The sequence below is a fragment of the Danio aesculapii genome, chromosome 23 (genome assembly GCF_903798145.1).
Source record: "Danio aesculapii chromosome 23, fDanAes4.1, whole genome shotgun sequence".
NCBI classification, from domain to species: domain Eukaryota; kingdom Metazoa; phylum Chordata; class Actinopteri; order Cypriniformes; family Danionidae; genus Danio; species Danio aesculapii.
In genome coordinates this window covers 3,881,380-3,900,474 of record NC_079457.1, presented here as the reverse complement: position 1 = coordinate 3,900,474, position 19,095 = coordinate 3,881,380, and the positions used below count along the sequence as shown (strand labels likewise).

Sequence of the window (19,095 nt, the reverse complement as noted above, 5' to 3'; positions counted from 1 at the left end):
GACTAATCTGGCTCCATATATTATTGGATACATTGATTGTTCAATGTCAGCTTAACATAACAACGTTGTATGTTCAATTTACAGGCAGTGGAATCTGGGAATGTTCATACCATGATCATCTTAAAAGTAAGGAAACAATATAATGCTAAAACAGAGAAAAAATGTAGCAGAAATTAAAAGTCTTTTACATTTTGACAGTCGATGCACATTCTGTGCCCACTCAACCAAAGTGACTTGTGATGTCTGTTTACTGACAAAAGGATATGCAAAAAAACAAAATGAAGTGCCTTGTAGCTCATGATTTCCTCAAATAACATTGTAATTTTAAACGTGATTTTTATTTGCAGTTAAAAGGCGACACAGTTCAGCTGAAGGTGACCGGCCTAACAGTAAGTCAACAATTCTGTTCTTAATTACTGAACGTTGATATTCTTGCTATAAACCAGCACAACAACAGATTTCCTAACATACTGTGGTATTAGCAATAACTTTATTTTACTAAATGCACAATTTGTTTCACTTTCTGTTTATTGTAAGAATAGATTTGTTTTAAACATCACATTGAACCAAAAGTATTCATTTCTAGCTCCTGAAAACATCATCCCATTGCCATTTTATAAATTGTAATTCCACAATTGAAAATGGTGGATGCATTTTTTTTCCTATCCATACTTTGAGTGAGTGTAAAATGTTGGTTAAAAATAGGCAGATCAGAACAAAACACAGACTGCAGTTGATTTACTGCAACATTTCCTAGTGAGATTACAACAATGAATATTTTTCACCTATTTTTAAAATGATCTAAGCTTGTATTCAACATAAGTATGTGGGACTCTTATTTTGAAATGAGACAGAAGTAAATTCATTCAGTGCCATGCTAAAGAGGCATATGGTCTGTTTTAATGTAAAGGGTGGGCCATTTATCTGGATACAACTTAAACTTATTGGGAATTGCACAAGAAAAACAATGGTGTGCTTGGTTGTAAACGTAACTTTATTCTTTCATGAGTTATTTACAAGCCCTTTCACATATACTAATGTGCCACAAACAGGACGTTAATCTCACCAACCATTCCCATTTTATTAAGGTGTATACATATAAATGGCCCACCCTGTGTATTATCTCAGTTTAACATGTATATTAGTGAAATTTGCCTCTATGTTTTGAAATGAGGCAACAAACACATGTAGACTGCCAGGCACGTGTAAGGCGGGGCAGGGAGGGGGGTTGACTTTGGGTGCTTGAGCACCTGCCTTGTAGAGGGGCAATGCTGAGTTAAAGCGTTTAATGCATCTTGTCGTATCCCTCAGTTTTTAAAAGGATGCCAGTAAACTTTATCTGTTTATGAAGATGTTGATATTAATTACTGCCTGTGTTTGCATTATACAAGCTTCGAACTACAACTGTAAATACATCTCTATTCATTTTGTCAGGTATAGTTATATTTTAACCTAGGGCTGGGCGATAAAATCGGTATCAATATTTATAGATTGAACACCATTGTCATTAACAATAAAAAAGTTTGGTACTGAGCGCGCGCACAATAAGCTTAGTTACTTAATAAGCAAAGTAAGTTTGTCATTTCCAATGGAGGTGTGCAACACGCACATGGGGCTCTATTTCGACGATCCAGGCGCAAAGTCCAACGCGCAGGGCGCAAAAGCATTAAGGGTGTTGTCCGAATCCACTTTTGCTATTTTTAGGCGCATGGTCTAACAGGGTTGAGCTTATTCTCTTAATGAGTTATAGGTGTGTTTTGACAATAAATCAGAGTCTCATCTCCCATTCCCTTTAAGAGTCAGTTGCGTCGCACCATGGTGCATTTGCTATTTACATGGCGAACTTTGTAAGGGGAAAAACTGAACACTTCACTAGAGAGAAAACAGTTAAACAGAGCATCTGCAGCGCGAGAATGAGAGATGAGCCTCCTCATTATTTACTTTCACTTTCACTCTCGTGGATAGGGAAACGTGTTGTACGCACACACATCCATTAGCCTATACATAATTAATTTTGTTTGTTAAGCAAAGATTTGTGTCAAAACTATTTCTAAATTATGTTCTAATTTCCAGCAAATGAATAAATAAACAATAATAACGAAAGTGTGTTCAAGAAACTGAGTTATATTCAAACACACATGCTGTGCCCCATATGGTTTAAAACCTGACAGGTGGACGAATCTAAGCTTGTTTTTAAAACAAATATAAATATGCATATAATAAATAATACTGCTAATAATGATAACATTATACCAAAGCAAATTGTCATGAATAAACTGAAAAAGCCCCCCGAGATGAAGAGGGCATGGAGGGGGTGGTGTTTATATTCATGTAGACTATAAAATAATATTTTTTGTAATATTTAATCCTTTAATAATTTTTCATTTGTAAAGATATTTGTGTATTGCTGTACTTCCTGTGTGTATTAAGCAATATTTAAGCGAGGCACACAACTGACGCGCTCTGCGCTGGACAATAGACCTGATTTGATCTGGTCTATTGAACAGTCTATTATAGTTCCTCAAAATAGCAACACGCCAGCAATGTGCCTTAACACACCTACTTTTTTAGACCAGAACGCCTATGGGCGCACATATGAGTGCAAATGCGTTTACTATTATAACAGCATGGTGCAAAATGTCAAAATGACTCTTGCGCTGAGCTGAAACTAGCAAACAACAATTGCGTTGTGCCTTGCGCCGCATTGCGCCGGGTATATGATAGGGCCCATTGTGTGCAATAGCTGAAAAACATCTGAGCTTTTCTAAAATGCCATGAGCGCACCGCGATTCATGTAAATAGAACTAACCAATCTGCTTCACACTTTGTATGGAATACACATTTCAGAAATAACAGCAGACCAATCACCTCAGACAAACACAGCGCATCCAAACACTGCAGTGCCATTTACTTTTCTCCATAAACTTCAGAGCTGCAGCCATAGTTTATAATGACCAAGAGGCGACACTCAATAGAACGTTCCATTGCAACAGCAGCGCCCAGCCATTTTCCGCCATTTTGGAGTGAAAGCGATCGGCCGTCCATTGGATCTTATTGCTGTCGCGATGACAAGCAGCTGCTTTATTTATTTATTTATTTATTTAAAAAGCGCATTAAAGCTGCGTTACAACCTGAAAGACGACAATACAACACTTACTATCCCAATCATCAGCACTTTTAATAGTTTATTTTACAGACTTATAATATGCTGTTGTTCTATTGGGATTTTCATTCCAAAATGGCCGCCACGCCACCTAGTGGCTGTTTCCCAAATCGCACTAAAGTGTTGCCTCTTGGTGATTCTATGCTCTTTGGTGTAGTATAAACCTTTTTCTTAGAATGCAAAATTACCCATTATGCTTTGCGTATATGCGCAAGGAAAATGCTAAGAACTTCCTGTCGGCAGCTGATTCGTGTAAACAGTCACATTTGGACAGCTTTTAAACGCTAGTTTTTATCTATTTTACCTGCTTTTATCATCTTTGAACTAAAACTATTGTCGATCAGCGCCACCTCCTGGACTGATTATTTTAAAAAAATGGCATCTAACATTAATGGAGGGAAAACAAACAGCTGTGAGGAATTTTCCCCTCGTTATCAGACGGCATCTTCTGCTGTTCAAATGAAGCATCGTCATCGCTAAAGTCAACAGTTTCTCTCTTTTTTCAAATATATAACCAGCCCAAACAAAAGTAATTCACCAAAATGTTTGACACACACACGTAGCCTGCTGCACTGTCCCACACACATTGATTTAATACCTGTGACAAAATGAAAAGTGTCATTTTGAAATGACAGAATAACACAAACCCTGGTAAAAACAACACGATTAGAATGAACAGCAAATCAGCCAGCAGAGTATCAGTCACAGACTTTATTAGTCATTATTGTAAATTGCATGGCTTACATACCTGTTAAGTTTCATACCAGTATCTGGTTTCCTCTATGCTGCAGTGAAGTATTGCACGCGGGTGTGTGAGAGTGTGTGGGTGTTGAAAAGCCACTGAGCTAACAGCTGACAGGGGGGACAGCTTTATGAAATCCAAAAGTTTACATTCCTAATCACCTGTTTTTAACTGGTCTGTCTCTAAAAGTGAGGGGGACGCAACCCCCCACGTCCCCCCGGTTGCTACGCCCCTGGGGGTAATGCAGTCATCCTACTTCGCAATTTGTAATGTTGCAGTATGTATTTGACTAATGATGATTGGTTCCTTTACTTGAAAGCTCCGATTTGATGATCAGAATTTGTGTTGTTTACAGAGTTTGAGGTTTACTGTATCATTATTAGTCACACCTTAAAGTTTGCTTTACCATTGCACACACTTTAACATTTTATTTATCAAGTTTAAGAGTCTCTTTAACACTTGTTTATTTTGTTACAAAGAGATGAGATATTTAGTTTCAATATTTTTTGTTTTTGACTCTTAAAACTATTTGCCTTAGCTTAACTGCTGCCACAAAGCAGTGATATTCTAAATCCACTAGATGGCGCTTGTGTACTTTGAACTTCATTCATTTTATTTTTCGGCTTAATCATTTTATTAATCTGGGGTCGCCACAGCGGAATGAACCGCCAACTTATCCAGCACATGTTTTAAGCAGCGGATGCCCTTCCAGCTGCAACCCATTACTGGGAAACACCCATACACTCTCACTCACACTCATACACTATGGACAATTTTAGCTTACCCAATTCACCTGTACCGCATGTCTTTGGACTTGTGGGGGAAACCGGAGCACCCGGAGGAAACCCACGCGAACGCGGGGAGAACATGCAAACTCCACACAGAAACGCCAACTGACAGAATATAATCATGCTTTCTTGATTGTTGCTGATTTTACAATTTAGTATTTTTACAAAATAAAATAAATAGGACTTTCTCCATAAGAAAAAATATTATAGGAAATACTGTGAAAAATCCCTTGCTCTGATAAACATCATTTGGGAATTATTTGACTAACAAAAGAAAATTCACAGAATGGCGAATATTTCTGACTTCAATTGTACTTACTACAGAGCCGGCCCAAGGCATAAGCGAACTAAGCGGCTGCTTAGGGCCCCGTGGCCACCTGGGGGCCCCCAAGAATGGATGAGATGACTGAGTGACTTTCGTTTTTGTTTTAGTTTGCTGTGGATTAGGGGTGGGACAAATATATGGCCATTTATTGTGTTATTTCCGGCCGCAATACATACTCTGGCGCCAAGACATTTATCTAAATTTACAAGAGATCTGAATTAAGTTTTTCACACTGCAGCAGATAACCGTTTTAGCTACAGTACACCCTGCGGCCACCAGGTGGCGCTTGCCGCAATGGCGGATCATCAGACATAAACCAGCGTCATGTAAACCACTGTCATTGCAATGGTGAAAATCTCAGGCATACGGACACCTTCTTTTGTCCTAGCTGGGTCAAGGTATTTGTGTCAGACACCCAGCTTCCCCGAATTTTCCACTAGTTTCTTCCTCACAGATGCGCTTTCACTTCGCTATATCGCTCGCGCGTGCCCGCAGTCAGTGCTCTTCATACAGGAATATGTGCTCAAACTTTTAACTCCGCCATAGCGTGCGAATAATCAAGGATTGACGATGATTTGTCATATTGTTTGCCCCAAGGGGGCCCCAAATAAAATCCTGCTTAGGGCCCCCTGAAGGCTTGGGCCTGCGCTGACTTACTATGTCGATATCAGAGAACAATTTAACTTATTAAATCAATGTAGTATTTGACGCTTCATGTAAATTGTCTGATCAGTGATAAATCTGCTATAATCAGTGTTGTGTGTTTTCCAGTGAGTGATCTGAGGATTGTTCTGCTGGGGAAAAATCTATCAGAAAATAGCACAGTGGGAAACGTCATCTTAGGAAGAGCAACGTTTGAGAGTGAAGCACCGTCTGCTGATGTAGAGCTGCACATGGAGAGAGGAAAACTGAAGGTTAGAGAGATTACAGTGATCAATTCTCCTCAACTGCTGATCCCAGATCTGTCCAGCTCTCAGATCACACAGGCAGTGATGGAGATTGTGAATCTGTCTGCTCCTGGACCTCATGTGATCATACTAATACTGCTGCAGAATCACTTCACTGAGGAAGACAGAAACAGAGTGCTCAATGTGCTGAATGAATTCAGCGAGGAAGCAATCAAACACACCATAGTGCTGACTAAAGAGGAGGAGATTAACAATGACTGTATTCATCAGTTAATACAGGAATGTGGAGGTGGACATCTTCAGTTTGATGAACAAAAGTCTGGATGCCAATCTGAAATACTTAATAGGATAGAGAAGATTCTCAAGGAAGAAGAGGTGGAGCTTCTTATTTGTGATGTTAATGAAGAAACAAGAGAAACAACAGCGGATGAAGAGCAAAGCAGATCTGAAGGGTCAATTACACTAGAAGAAGACTTTTCTGTTTTGGTATTGATAAATTAAGCAGCGCAACAAAGAAAAAAGCATCATCGCGCTATCCAAAGCAAAGTTTGTACATATTGTTAACAAGATTTACAAGTAATACACATACAGTGTTTCTGGAAAGTATTCACACTGCTTAACATAACCATGTACAGCCTTATTCCAGAACATTTTTTTTAATTTAAAATTATTTGTGGGCGGCACGGTGGCTCAGTGGTTAGCGCTGTCGCCTTACAGCAAGAAGGTCGCTGGTTTGAGTCCTGGCTGGGTCAATTGGGTCTGTGTGGAGTCTGCATGTTCTCCTCATGTTGGTGTTGGTTTCCTCCGGGTGCTCCGGTTTCCCCCACAGTCCAAACACATGCGCCATAGGGGAACTGGGTAAACTAAACTGGCCGTAGTGTGTGAATGCGAGAGTGTAAGGGTGTTTCCCAGTACTTGGTTGCAGCTGGAAGGGCATCCACTGCGTTAAACATATGCTGGAATAGTTAACGGTTCATTCCGCCGTGGCGACCTCTGATAAATCAGAAACTAAGCCGAAGGAAAATAAATGAATGAAAATCATGTGTAAAATTATATGTACATAGTTTTCTCCAACTGTAGGGTATTTTATACTACAAACTGTGGTGACAGTTTACTGCAGTAAAAACTGAAGTATACCACAGTATTCACTACAGTTCATTAGTTCACTATAGTTAGAGGACCACCGCAACTGGCCCACCTTTACTCTGCCCTGTACCAACTGTGGGCCTGTGGCATAATTCCCCCCTCCTTTCTTCCTCCAGCACCAGTTAGGGATACATTCTATATGAGGGTTGGAGGTTACCGCCGGTTTATCAGATGGCCACTCCCCTTTCCTCGATGTTTCATTGATTTAAGCCCATGACACATCGGGAAGGCTTGACAACAGATGCAGCTTCCTGGATCCACTCCTGCTGACCACCACCCAACTCTATGATGTGGTTTGTCTTTCAACAGGTTCGCTCTTTCACCGAACCTCTCTTTGTAGCCAAATCTAGCGAGATGTTGCTTCTGCCTCTTCAGTGACCTTGCTGGCCAGTGACTGCCCCATAAACCCTCTTCAACCAACATTTTCTCTACCTCAACATTAATACTACAGTATTCTTGTAGATACTACAACATTTACAGTATAATACACTTTTGCTATAGTATGGTTAAAAAACATAGTACAGAGGTGTACAAACACAGTCCTGGAGGGCAGGTGTTAAGCTGAGTTTAGCTCCAACTTACTCTAACACACTTGCCTGGAAGTTTCTAGTATATCTAGTAAGAGCTTGATTAGCTGGCTCAGGTGTGTTTGATTTAGGGTTGGAGCTAAACTCTCCAGGACACCGGCCCTCCAGGACAGAGTTTGGACACCCCTGCTATAGTATATTTACTATAAATGACTGGTATTTTTATGTGCGAATCAAAATTTGTGTTTTTTTGTGTTATAAATTGGTCTACTGAGATTTGGCTTTTTTTAAAACTACATTTTAAGCTTGTTGCAGGAATTTTAAGGTTGTTTTTATAAAATAAATAAAAACGGATTTCCGAACAACAGCTTTTGAGCTCTTTCGAGTCATTCCAGTGGAAAGTAAAGCCTTTAAGCGTGGTGTTTAGAGAGAATATATTGTTTATTATATTGTGCTATAGGAAATACATTTTTGTGAAGCATAATATCATTTACTCAACTGAAACAGATTCATTTTATGGAATAAATCAATTGACTCTTTTTGATCGCCACCAAGGTGCACTTGGCTTAAATTGCTGTGTGTTTAAATAGACATTTTCAAGTCAAGTCAAATTAGAGTCAAATTAGTTGCCTGTGCTTGCACATGGAAGTTAAACAGTGATTATAAATGTATCAGTGCAGATTATTCATGTTTATTTGATTATTAAAATTGTAGTAACCTTGTATTTTTTAGCATATTTACTTCCTTTTGTATAAGCAGATTTACCACAATTACCATGGTAAAGTTATGGTTAGATTTGCAAAACCACAACTGATTTGTAGTTATCATGGTTAACTATGGTAACCCCAAATTAACCATGGTTTTGCAACAGTAAAGTTTTAGGTTAGAGCAATTTCAGAGTTTACACTCACCGGCCACTTTATTAGGTACACCTAACTAGTATTAGGTTGGACCCCCTTTTACCTTCAGATCTGCCTTAATCCTTCGTGGCGTAGATTGAACAAGATACTCAGAGATTTGGTCCATATTGACATGATAGCATCACGCTTCTGCTGCAGATTGGCTGCACATCCATGATGCGAATCTCTTATTCCACCACATCCCAAAGGTGCTCTATTGGATTACGATCTGGTGACTGTGGTGGCCATTTGAGTACAGTGAACCCCTTGTCATGTTCAAGAAACCAGTCTGAAACCAGTTCTTAGCTGACAGGAGTGGCACCCGGTGTGGTCTTCTGCTGCTGTAGCCCTTCCGCATCAAGGTTGGACGTGTTGTGCGTGCAGAGATGCTCTTCTGCAGACCTCGGTTGTAACGAGTGGATATTTGAGTTACTGTTGCCTTTCTAACAGCTGGAACCAGTCTGGCCATTCTCCTCTGACCTCTGGCATTAACAATGCATTTGTACCCAAAGAACTGCTGCTCACTGGATATTTCCTCTTTTTCAGACCATTCTTTGTGAACCCTAGAGATGGTTGTGCGTGAAAATCCCAGTAGATCAGCCGTTTCTGAAATACTCAGACCAGCCTGTCTGGCACCAACAACCATGCCACGTTCAAAGTCACTTAAATCCCCTTTCTTCGCCATTCTGATGCTCGCTTTGAACTGCAGCAGATCCTATTGACCATGTCTACATGCCTAAATGCATTGAGTTGCTGCCATGTGATTGGCTGATTAGAAATTTGCATTAACGAGCAGTTGGACAGGTGTACCTAATAAACTGGCCGGTATGTGTATTTTGGACTAAAATCTACAATATGTTGATCCTAAAACATTACAATGAGATTAAAGGGATAGATTTACAGTTTATGTTAAGATTAGGTTTAGAGTTAGGGTTATGTGCTTCTACATGATTGTTATCCAACTATTAATCTCCTCTGATTTGAGAACAATTTACCGTTAGGGTTAGGTTTAGGGGTAGGGATTAGGTATGGATTACATTTTCAAACAGGAATGATGTTTCAATATCAACATAATGTTAATCCAGGAACGCATACTTGGTAAAATCACACTCGTCAAAGTTTTAGCATGAGGTTTGCAGTAACACTGTAGCTATACAAATGAAAGTTTGGAAAAAAAAAAACATGCTTAGCACAATTATACTATCAATAAACACAAATTCTGTAACTGTTTTGCCGCTGTTAGGCAATATTTACTGTTTTATCACAGTTATAGGTTGTCTTTAAGAATAATGTCTGTAGAAGTAGCCCACATGGAAATATATATAACATATATAAACATGTTTTGATATCGGTTTTTAATATGTGACATAAATAAAATAGTCCATTTTCCTATATTATATGTATAAATATGCACATATGGGCTGCACAGTGGCGCAGTGGGTAGCACTATCGCCTCACAGCAAAAAGGTCATTGGTTCGAGCCTTGGCTGAGTCAGTTGGTATTTCTGTGTGGAGTTTGCATGTTCTCCCCGTGTTGGCGTGGGTTTCCTCCACAAGTCCAAAGACATGTGGTATAGGTGAATTGGGTAGGCTATATTGTCCGTAGTGTATGTGTGTGAATGAGTGTGTATGGATGTTTCCCAGTGATGGGTTGCAGTTGGAAGGGCATCCGCTGCGTAAAACTTATGCTGGATAAGTTGGCGGTTCATTTTGCTGTGGCGACCCCGGATTAATAAAGGGACTAAGCCGAAAAGAAAATGAATGAATGAATTAATGAATATGCACATATGTGCACAAATATGTGTACATAAAGTATGTGTACATATATACATGCATGTACCTAGGTGTGTGTGTGTGCGTGTGTGTGTGTGTGCATATACAGTATATTCACATATATGTTCACCTATATGTTTACTTGTATATTAGTAAAATTATTAAAATCCATAGCTGCTAGACAACATAAATAAAAGCCCATGTAGAAATTTACATTTTTTTTTATTTACTTAAGAACATTCAAATAGTACAAAAATAATAAAAGAAAATAATAAAAAAACACAAACCATTTGGTTAGGAATAAGGAAGTAATACAGATAAGACCTATATGGCCTGTATATGCACCTCAATTTTGCCTATATGTGGCATATACACATATCGTCACCTTAGAATTATAAGGTTCTATCTGACATTTTTGTCAGAATTGGAGTTATTGACATATTCTTATTAGTTGACAATTTATTTACATTATGGGATGTTTTTTTAAATAAGTTGTTTACATTTTAAAACTTTTTATTTAAAAAACAAATGTTACACACATACTGTTTGCTATATGAAATGCAAAAACTTCGAAGCTCAATATCTCCAAATCATTCAGAACGCAGACAGAACCTTATTCCAAGGTGACGAAATATACAGCATATATTATTATATAAGTGCATATATACTGCTTATAGGTTTCATATATGTGCATATATCCTCATATAGGTTCTTTCCATGTGGAAGCCTATAGTCACAATTAAATCATTAGCTGTAAATACTAAAAACTCAATTAACGTCTCCTACCCTCAAATGCTCTAAACACTTTACAATTAAGAGTTAATATTATTGTACTGTATCTCGCACTGGTGGCGTGATGTGTGGGCGGTGTGCGTTTGTCGGCGGCAGGGCTGAGGGGAAACTCCAGCTTTTTTTTCAGTCTTTGGTTTTATGTGCGACGAGGTTTGATTAGAATTACAGTTCATCAGTACATCTTATCAGGCTGTTTTCCGAGATACCGCTGATGATATTCTTCGTTATAATAACGTGTTGCATTGGTAAGTTACGCCGGTGTAATCACACTTGCATTTTATAAACTTAACTTCTGTAAACAGCAGATTTACGGTGCACAATCTCTATTTCAGGCATTGCTGGTGCTGCTGCTTTTGCAACACGTTCCGCTTTTGAAGACGACAAAGATGAAGAGATTGAGTCGCTGAAAGTGTGTGAAGGACAAAATCTCAGCTTGTCTATTCAGATCGAGAGCACAGAGGAGGATCCACAGGTTTTTGTGACTCTCTTCAGTAACTCCTCATCACCAGAGTCAATGGTAGCTCAGCTAAACTGCATTAAAGGAGAGTGTTCACGCCAATGCTGGAGATCTGAAGATTCGCTGATGTTTGATGGACAGAACATGACGCTGATCTTGATGAACGTCACATACAGTCGAGCTGGAGTTTATAAAGTCAGCAAGCTCAGCAGCACACAGGGGGAAAACAAGATGTACAATCTCACCGTGGTCAGGAAATCTTACACTGGTATGTGTCGTGTTTGATTCTCTGATGAAATGCTTGCGGTAGTTGCATCATCTGGGTAACGTTGGTTTTATATTCGCACATTCATTCAGTGACAACTTATATATAGCCTACGTGTTGTTTACCACGCTACTATGAATATTCGGTCTGAAACGGCATGTATACATGACTTCAAAACAACATTAGCACTATTAACTGACTGTGAACAATGTTGTATTTTGATAGTCATTGGCTGCCAATATGATTTACCTATTTATTATTTGTAAATACTTTTCTGAAAGTATATTAAGATGGCAAAGGGCCGAATGTGCGAGTAAAAAAACGAATTTACATAGCATCTTCTGTTGCAACACATAGCCATGTGCAATAATAATAATAATAATAATAATAATAATAAACTTATGTAGCAAGCCTTTTAGCTATTGATTTTTAATCGAGTTATTAAACATTTGCTAGTGAGGCGTTAAAAAGTGGGCATCTGAATTGTGTTTTAATTTAATAATAGCATTTCTCTCTATTTTGCTCTCTAAAAGCGATGGTTTAACGACTACATGCTATTTAAAAGTATGTGTACATTTAGCTGCAGAAGTAGATTCACTTTATGAATGACTGACTGAACTCGGGTAACCTCTGCAGGGACCCGAACATGATGTCATGATGTAATGTTGCGTCATCATGTGGCGTGACCTTCATTTGAAGCGGATGTTTTTATGTTATGTTAAGGAATGGTTTAATGTTATGCAGCAAATTAAAGAAAGAAATAATTAAGTTCATTAGAGATGATTATCACGATAAACTTGATCATGTTTGATTGACGTTGTTTCATGATGGTGATTTAGATCATTTGACCAAAAAATGAAACTTACAAGACCGATTGGTACATCATTATGTTGCAAGCCATTTAGCTTTTGATTTTATTATTAAAGAGAATTGCTTGTGAGGGATTAAAATAACTTGTGGAAAGCATGAATTGGGTTGTGATTTTTATTTATTTATTTATTTTTAATATTTCATCAATTAGCCTTAGTCTTTGAAGCGATAATAATAACCACTATATGCTATTATAAAGTATGCACATTTAGCTGTAGAAGTAGACAAACTTTATGAATGATTGATAACTGAACTCGAGTAACCTCTGCAAAGGCTCGAACATGTCATGATTTTGCGTCATCGCGTGGCGTGACAGTGAGCACATACTGGAAGTGGATCGTTTTGTGTATTAAGAAATGCAGTATAGTACAACACGAATACTGAGGATGTGTGTGTGTGTGTGTGTATATATATATATATATATATATATATATATATATATATATATATATATATATATATATATATATATATACACACACACACACACACACAGTTGAAGTCAGAGTAATTTGTCCCCCTGAATTATTAGCCCCCTGTTTATTTTTTTCCCCAATTTCAAATAAGACTTTCTCCTGAAGAAAAAATATTATCAGACATACTATGATATATATATATATATATATATATATATATATATATATATATATATATATATATATATATATATATATAAAAAATAAACACAATGTACTTACTGTGTTCATAATGTATTTGAGAACACTTGTGGTGGTCTTGAGTTGGGTTAGGGGTAGGGTTATGGACAGGTTTGGTGGTTTGGGTAGGTTTAAGGGTGGGTTAAGGCGTAAGGGATGGTCAACGGTGTATTTACAAATGTAGTTACAGAAGTTAACTACAGATTTAATTACATATAGGTATTTAATCAAGCATAATTACACAGTAAATGCATGTATTTACACAATAAGTACATTGTAAATAATTATTAATTCTGTGTAAGTACATAGTTGTTAAGGACATTTAATATAAAGTGGGACCCAAAGCACACTAAATTAAAGAGATATTTTTAAAGAGATATTTACATTAATATTATATTTAAAAAAAATTTTTTATTATAGCTCTATTATTAGGTGTGCCATTGTAACACGTGGAGTTACACCTGAGACAACGTTAGGATCCAAGTGCAGGTTTATTGGGTAGTCAGGCAAGCAAGGGTCAACACAGGTGCAAACAGAATAAAGGCAAATCCAGAATCGTAGTCACTATAACAGGCGAGAGGTTGGAAGGCAGGCAGCGAACAGGGACAAACAGACAAACTTGGCAAAGGTCAAAACACGGAGAAACAAGACTAAGGAAAACACGTTGAATTGTCACTTAACAGGTAAACAAGACTCAGCCAGGAAGTGAGTGTGTGTGCTGTTAAAGTAGTGTGTGTAATCAGTCCAGAAGCAGCATCAGCTGTGGGAGTCTAATCAGTGGAGACTTGGAGCAGGTGTGTGTGTGTTTGGCCTGAATGTATATGTAGTCCATAAGTTGTAGTCCATGTGAATGTGTGTGAGATCCAGCGATCTTGGGAGTATGAACGCTGGTGATCGTGACAGCCATTTTGTTTCTTTATTTCTAAATTTATTTTTAATATTTAGTTATTAGGATAAAAAATATATATATTTTTAATTTTTCTTTATTAAATAAAAATTTTTTCCCTCGTCTTTTTGTTTTTTCTATTCATTTGTTTCTTCAATGAAGCTAAAAACAATATTCTTGAAAAATATCCTGAAATAAAAATGTCTTTAAAGTTTCCTTAAAATGCATCTGAATGTTGTTTAAGAATAAAACCAAAAGGTTTCAGAGTCATTATGTGCCGACAATATTGCTGCTGGAGCTCTAAAACCAAATATAATGCAGTAGAATCTAGATTATTGTAATATAATGCATTAGATAACTTTAAAAAAGAGTTATTTCAACCCACATTTAAATTAAAACAAGAACAAACCCAAAAATGTCATTACATTTTAGTTTAGATTAAATTTGAGCTATAAATTATATGGGAAGAATTAACCCAGCAGTATGTTTTGTCCTTGTATTAGAGTGGACGATCAACCTGATGGCACCTGAAAAAACCTTACAACATAAACCACACGTTCATTTGTACTTCTACTTTTAAACCTAATTTGTGAGTCTCCATGGGATGTTTATTACTCTCATCTGTTTATTAACACACTTGTGTTTCTGTTGTCCCTCACAGAGCCTCCTCTCAGCAGTTTGAGCCCACCGCGATCGACCTCTGCCCTGTACAACATATCAATCGTTGCAGGATGCACAGTGGTGGGCATCCTGCTGCTCTTCATTGCTACTAAGATCAGAGTCTTTTGTAAGAAATCATAGAACAAAACGGCAAGTATTATCAATTCACAGAGCCATTTATCTAACGATATTTCAGATCGCTGATCTCATTTCAAAACCCTAGACACCAAATTTACAACCACTGACAAAAATGCACCCAAAATGTACACGATACAGCACACAAGTCAATATACATGTCTCAAGTCAGGATACAGTACACTAATCAAAGATACTTCAGTCATTGAACTAAAATCACCGGTTCAAAATAACATTAAACATCTGATTAACAGCATTTCAAAACTCGCACACTTCATCTGAATTAAGTGTATTGATTTCATTAAAATTATGTAATGATCAACTGATACAAGCGCTCAAACTGATAATTAACTGTTGCGTTACTTTCTCTGCACAGTTTTATTGATGATGAGCTACATGTTGAGAAGAAGAATTTATTGGTGCGACTTTGGGCTGCATGATATTGAAAAAACAGACATTGCAATATTTTGTTGTTCTGTGATTGTATATTGCGATATGAATATAATTTGCAACTCTCTACTAGCCGGGCTTCCAGCTAACTCTATCAAACCTCTTCAGCTGCTTCAGAACGCAGCAGCACGAGTGGTCTTTGATGAACCCAAAAGAGCACATGTCACTCCGCTACTCACCCGTTTGCACTGGCTGCCAGTTGCTGCTCGCATCAAATTCAAAGCTCTGATGTTTGCTTACAAAGCGACCTCTAGCTGTGCTCCTTCGTATCTGCTCTCACTTCTGCAGATATATGTGCCCTCCAGAAACTTGCGTTCTGTGAATGAACGTCGCCTCGTGGTTCCATCCCTAAGAGGGAAGAAATAATTTTCCCGAACTCTCGCATTCAATCTGCCCAGTTGGTGGAATGAACTCCCTAACTACATCAGAACAGCAGAGTCACTTGCTGTCTTCAAGAAACGACTAAAAACTCAACTGTTTAGTCTCCACTTTCCTTCTTAATCTTAACTGCCTCTCTGGCTATACCACTAACTGTACTCTCTCTCACAAAAAACAACATTACTAATGCTTTGCTTCTTAGACTTTACACACCTGAAACTTGTCTACAGCACTTGTTCACTGCTGCTCTTATAGATGTGTAAATTGCTTCCTTCTCCTCATTTGTAAGTCGCTTTGGATAAAAGTGTCTGCTAAATGACTAAATGTGAATGTAAATTTTACAATTTGACTTCAGTAACTATTTGGAAAGAATTCATAGATTTACACTGGTTGGGATGATTTTTTAGGGGAGCGCATCTGGTTAAAATATACACACTTGTCCAAGAATATGCAAAATGCAACGCACAAATTAAACACCCATGAAAAAAGAAAGAAAGAAACGGCACTTTGATGCTTTTCTGTGGAGTCTAACAGTACTGATGTAGAGAAATGAAGGGGACACTATACTGTCAGTGAGCACCGTCTTTCGGATGAGACGTTAAACCGAGGTCCTGACTCTCTGTGGTCATTAATAATCCCATGGCACATCTTGTAAAAAGCAGGGCCTGGTCTCACGAGAAAACGTAAGTATTTTACGTTTTGTCAGTTTAGTGGCGAATTCGTACGATTTTAAAAAGGAGGCGTGGCACCTAACCCCACCCCTTAACCCAACCGTCATTGGGGGATGAGCAAATCGTAATAAATTGTACGAATTAGATCGTACGAATATATACGAATTAGCCACTAAATCAAAGTTACGAATTGCCGTGAGATTGTGTTGGTAACCCTGGTGTCCTGGCTAAATTCTCTCCATTGACCCATACTGTCCATGGCCTCCCAAACATCCCCATCCACAGATCTGGATCTATCACTGTCTCTCCACTCTGCCTATAGCTGGTGTGTAGTGAATCACTGGTACCGTTGTCCTGTGGCTGCCACCGCATCATCCAAGTGAATGCTGCACACTGGTGGAGGTGTAGAGAGACCCCCCCCCCCCCCCCCATGATTGTGAAGTGCTTTGGGTGTATGGCTATACACGATAAATGCCCTTTATAAATACACATCACCTTACAGATTTAGTAATCAAATGTAAAATAACATCTTCTGAACTTTGGTTCCTAGTTAACTATAATCCCAACTTAATATTTTACATTCAAACATTGCGATATCCATGCTGAAACGATATATTGTGCAGCCCTAGTGTGACTAATAAATGTGATTTCACAGGTAAACAAACAAGAGTTCACCTTCATCTTGGTCACTTTAAGCAAACTTTCGTTTTGGGGGAACTGTCTCTTTAAGAATTGTATTGTGCAATGGGCATAGTTTGGATATGATGCATTTGCATTATTGTATTTAATCTACACCATCATCACTTGGTTTTCATGGCATCATTTAATTTAATTGTGTTTTTGTACTGAATTACAGGTCATTTTTAACCCAGTGGGCCAGTATGACGACCAACAGGTGTAGTGTTGTGCGTGTTCGAATGTCCGGAAATTATTTCAGATTTCCATCTCAACTATTGCTGGGGGACAAAAAGGAGGAAAAGTTTACAAAAGGTCATCTGATAAGTTTAATTCACCGAAAAGCAAACACAGGACAAATGGAGTAATGTGAATTAACCAATGGAATGTGAGAAAAAACAACCTATACCACATATATTCTTTAAAGATACTATTTTATTACATTTATTTTCGGCAATGATGCCATAGAAGAACCTGATCGGTTCCCTGAGAAGACTGGATCATTTAAACTGGATTGTTTGTATAGGGAGTAGGGCATAAGGGATGTATACTTCCATTTGAGATGCACCCTTCATTTTTTATGTGTGATTCAACAGGTGCTCATTTGAATGATAATTATGCATTCTTGAACACAAGATCGCAGACCTGCCATTTGATCCTTTATTATTCTTTCAGCATTATTATTATTTTTTATATTATTATGGATCCAAGGTGAACACAAAGTTTGTTCACTAGAGGGAGCCAAACGGTAATGAATTACACACAGTATAATCAGAATCTCCTGTTTTTAGAATGAATGTTTATTTAAATTATTTATTATTATTTATTTAAATACTTATTTTTGTTCCTTAATGATCATTTAAAAGCATATTTTCCTGAAGCGTTAAATTACTTCATAGAGAAAATATTTTTAATGAATAACAGACCTTCACAATAACGTAATTTGCAAAATTTGCATTTTTTGTATGTTTAATGGTAAGGAAAATGCCTAAGTTACTGTGAATTTCTCACTAAATGCTTTATTTTGCATTGTGATTATTATGAATATATATATTATTTTTACTAATATATGGTACGTTTAATAAAAAAACACTTTTAATAATATTTATTTATATTTAAGTATTCCTAGAGACATAACACATAACATATGTTAGAGACATATAACAGTTCATAAGCATAAGTCAGTCACTATTGAAGATTTTGCATATCAATAATAAGCTGATTTAGACCGATATTTCCTCCCTTTTTGGCAGCATGTATTTCATAAAACTTTTTCATCAACCCTTAACTTTTCAGTGGAGATTGTATTGAGTCTGATACACATTTGTTCTTTATGTATAAATCAAAAATCTACTTTTATTAACTTTTTATTTTGTGCAATTTTGCTAAATGAACCAAACATCCTGTTGTTTTGCATTTGAGGTGTTGAATGTATGTAATGCATATATATTTATGAATACTGTGACCTAATAAAGATATTCACTGTGTTTTTTACATATGCATTTACAAATGTATTCTCAAAACACATGAATAAAGATCAAATAAAACATCACATTCTGTCATTTCCGTTACTTATGTGTGTTTGCTAAACTGTTTAATGTGATTAAATCCATATTAATATACCCACAAAACAGTTAAATACTTAAAGCCATTAATACACAAAGATATTGTCACGAAACTTAGACAGAGAGAATCCAAAAAAAGTATGTAATAATGAACAAAGGAAGAAAGTATCAAAGGATACCACAGGATGTTCTGGCGACAAGAAAGCACAAAAGAAAGTCACAGGTCACCACGAAGACATCAACGGACAGCGAGGGAATCTGGGGAACAATAAACAGGAACAAGGACAAACAACGGACTGATAACCAGCAGTAACCACAGGCTGAAATATATAGTCAGCAAACAAGGATCAGCTGGAGGATGATT

General features: G+C 37.4%; 2 protein-coding genes across 2 annotated transcripts; both read left to right on the top strand.

Annotated features, from left to right (window-relative positions):
* The first annotated feature begins 351 nt into the window (after positions 1-351).
* Positions 352-8,171, top strand: LOC130217796 (GTPase IMAP family member 6). Its single transcript, XM_056450000.1, has 2 exons — positions 352-389; positions 5,790-8,171. Coding segments are annotated over exons 1-2 (639 nt in total). The 5' UTR covers positions 352-388; the 3' UTR covers positions 6,428-8,171.
* Positions 8,172-11,155: 2,984 nt separating this feature from the next.
* si:rp71-80o10.4 (uncharacterized protein LOC100307105 homolog) lies at positions 11,156-18,718 on the top strand. The gene is made up of 4 exons (XM_056450001.1): positions 11,156-11,308; positions 11,396-11,788; positions 14,859-15,007; positions 17,348-18,718. The coding sequence occupies exons 1-3, from the start codon at positions 11,275-11,277 to the stop codon at positions 14,996-14,998; spliced, it is 567 nt and encodes a 188-aa protein (XP_056305976.1). The 5' UTR covers positions 11,156-11,274; the 3' UTR covers positions 14,999-15,007; positions 17,348-18,718.
* Positions 18,719-19,095: the final 377 nt, after the last annotated feature.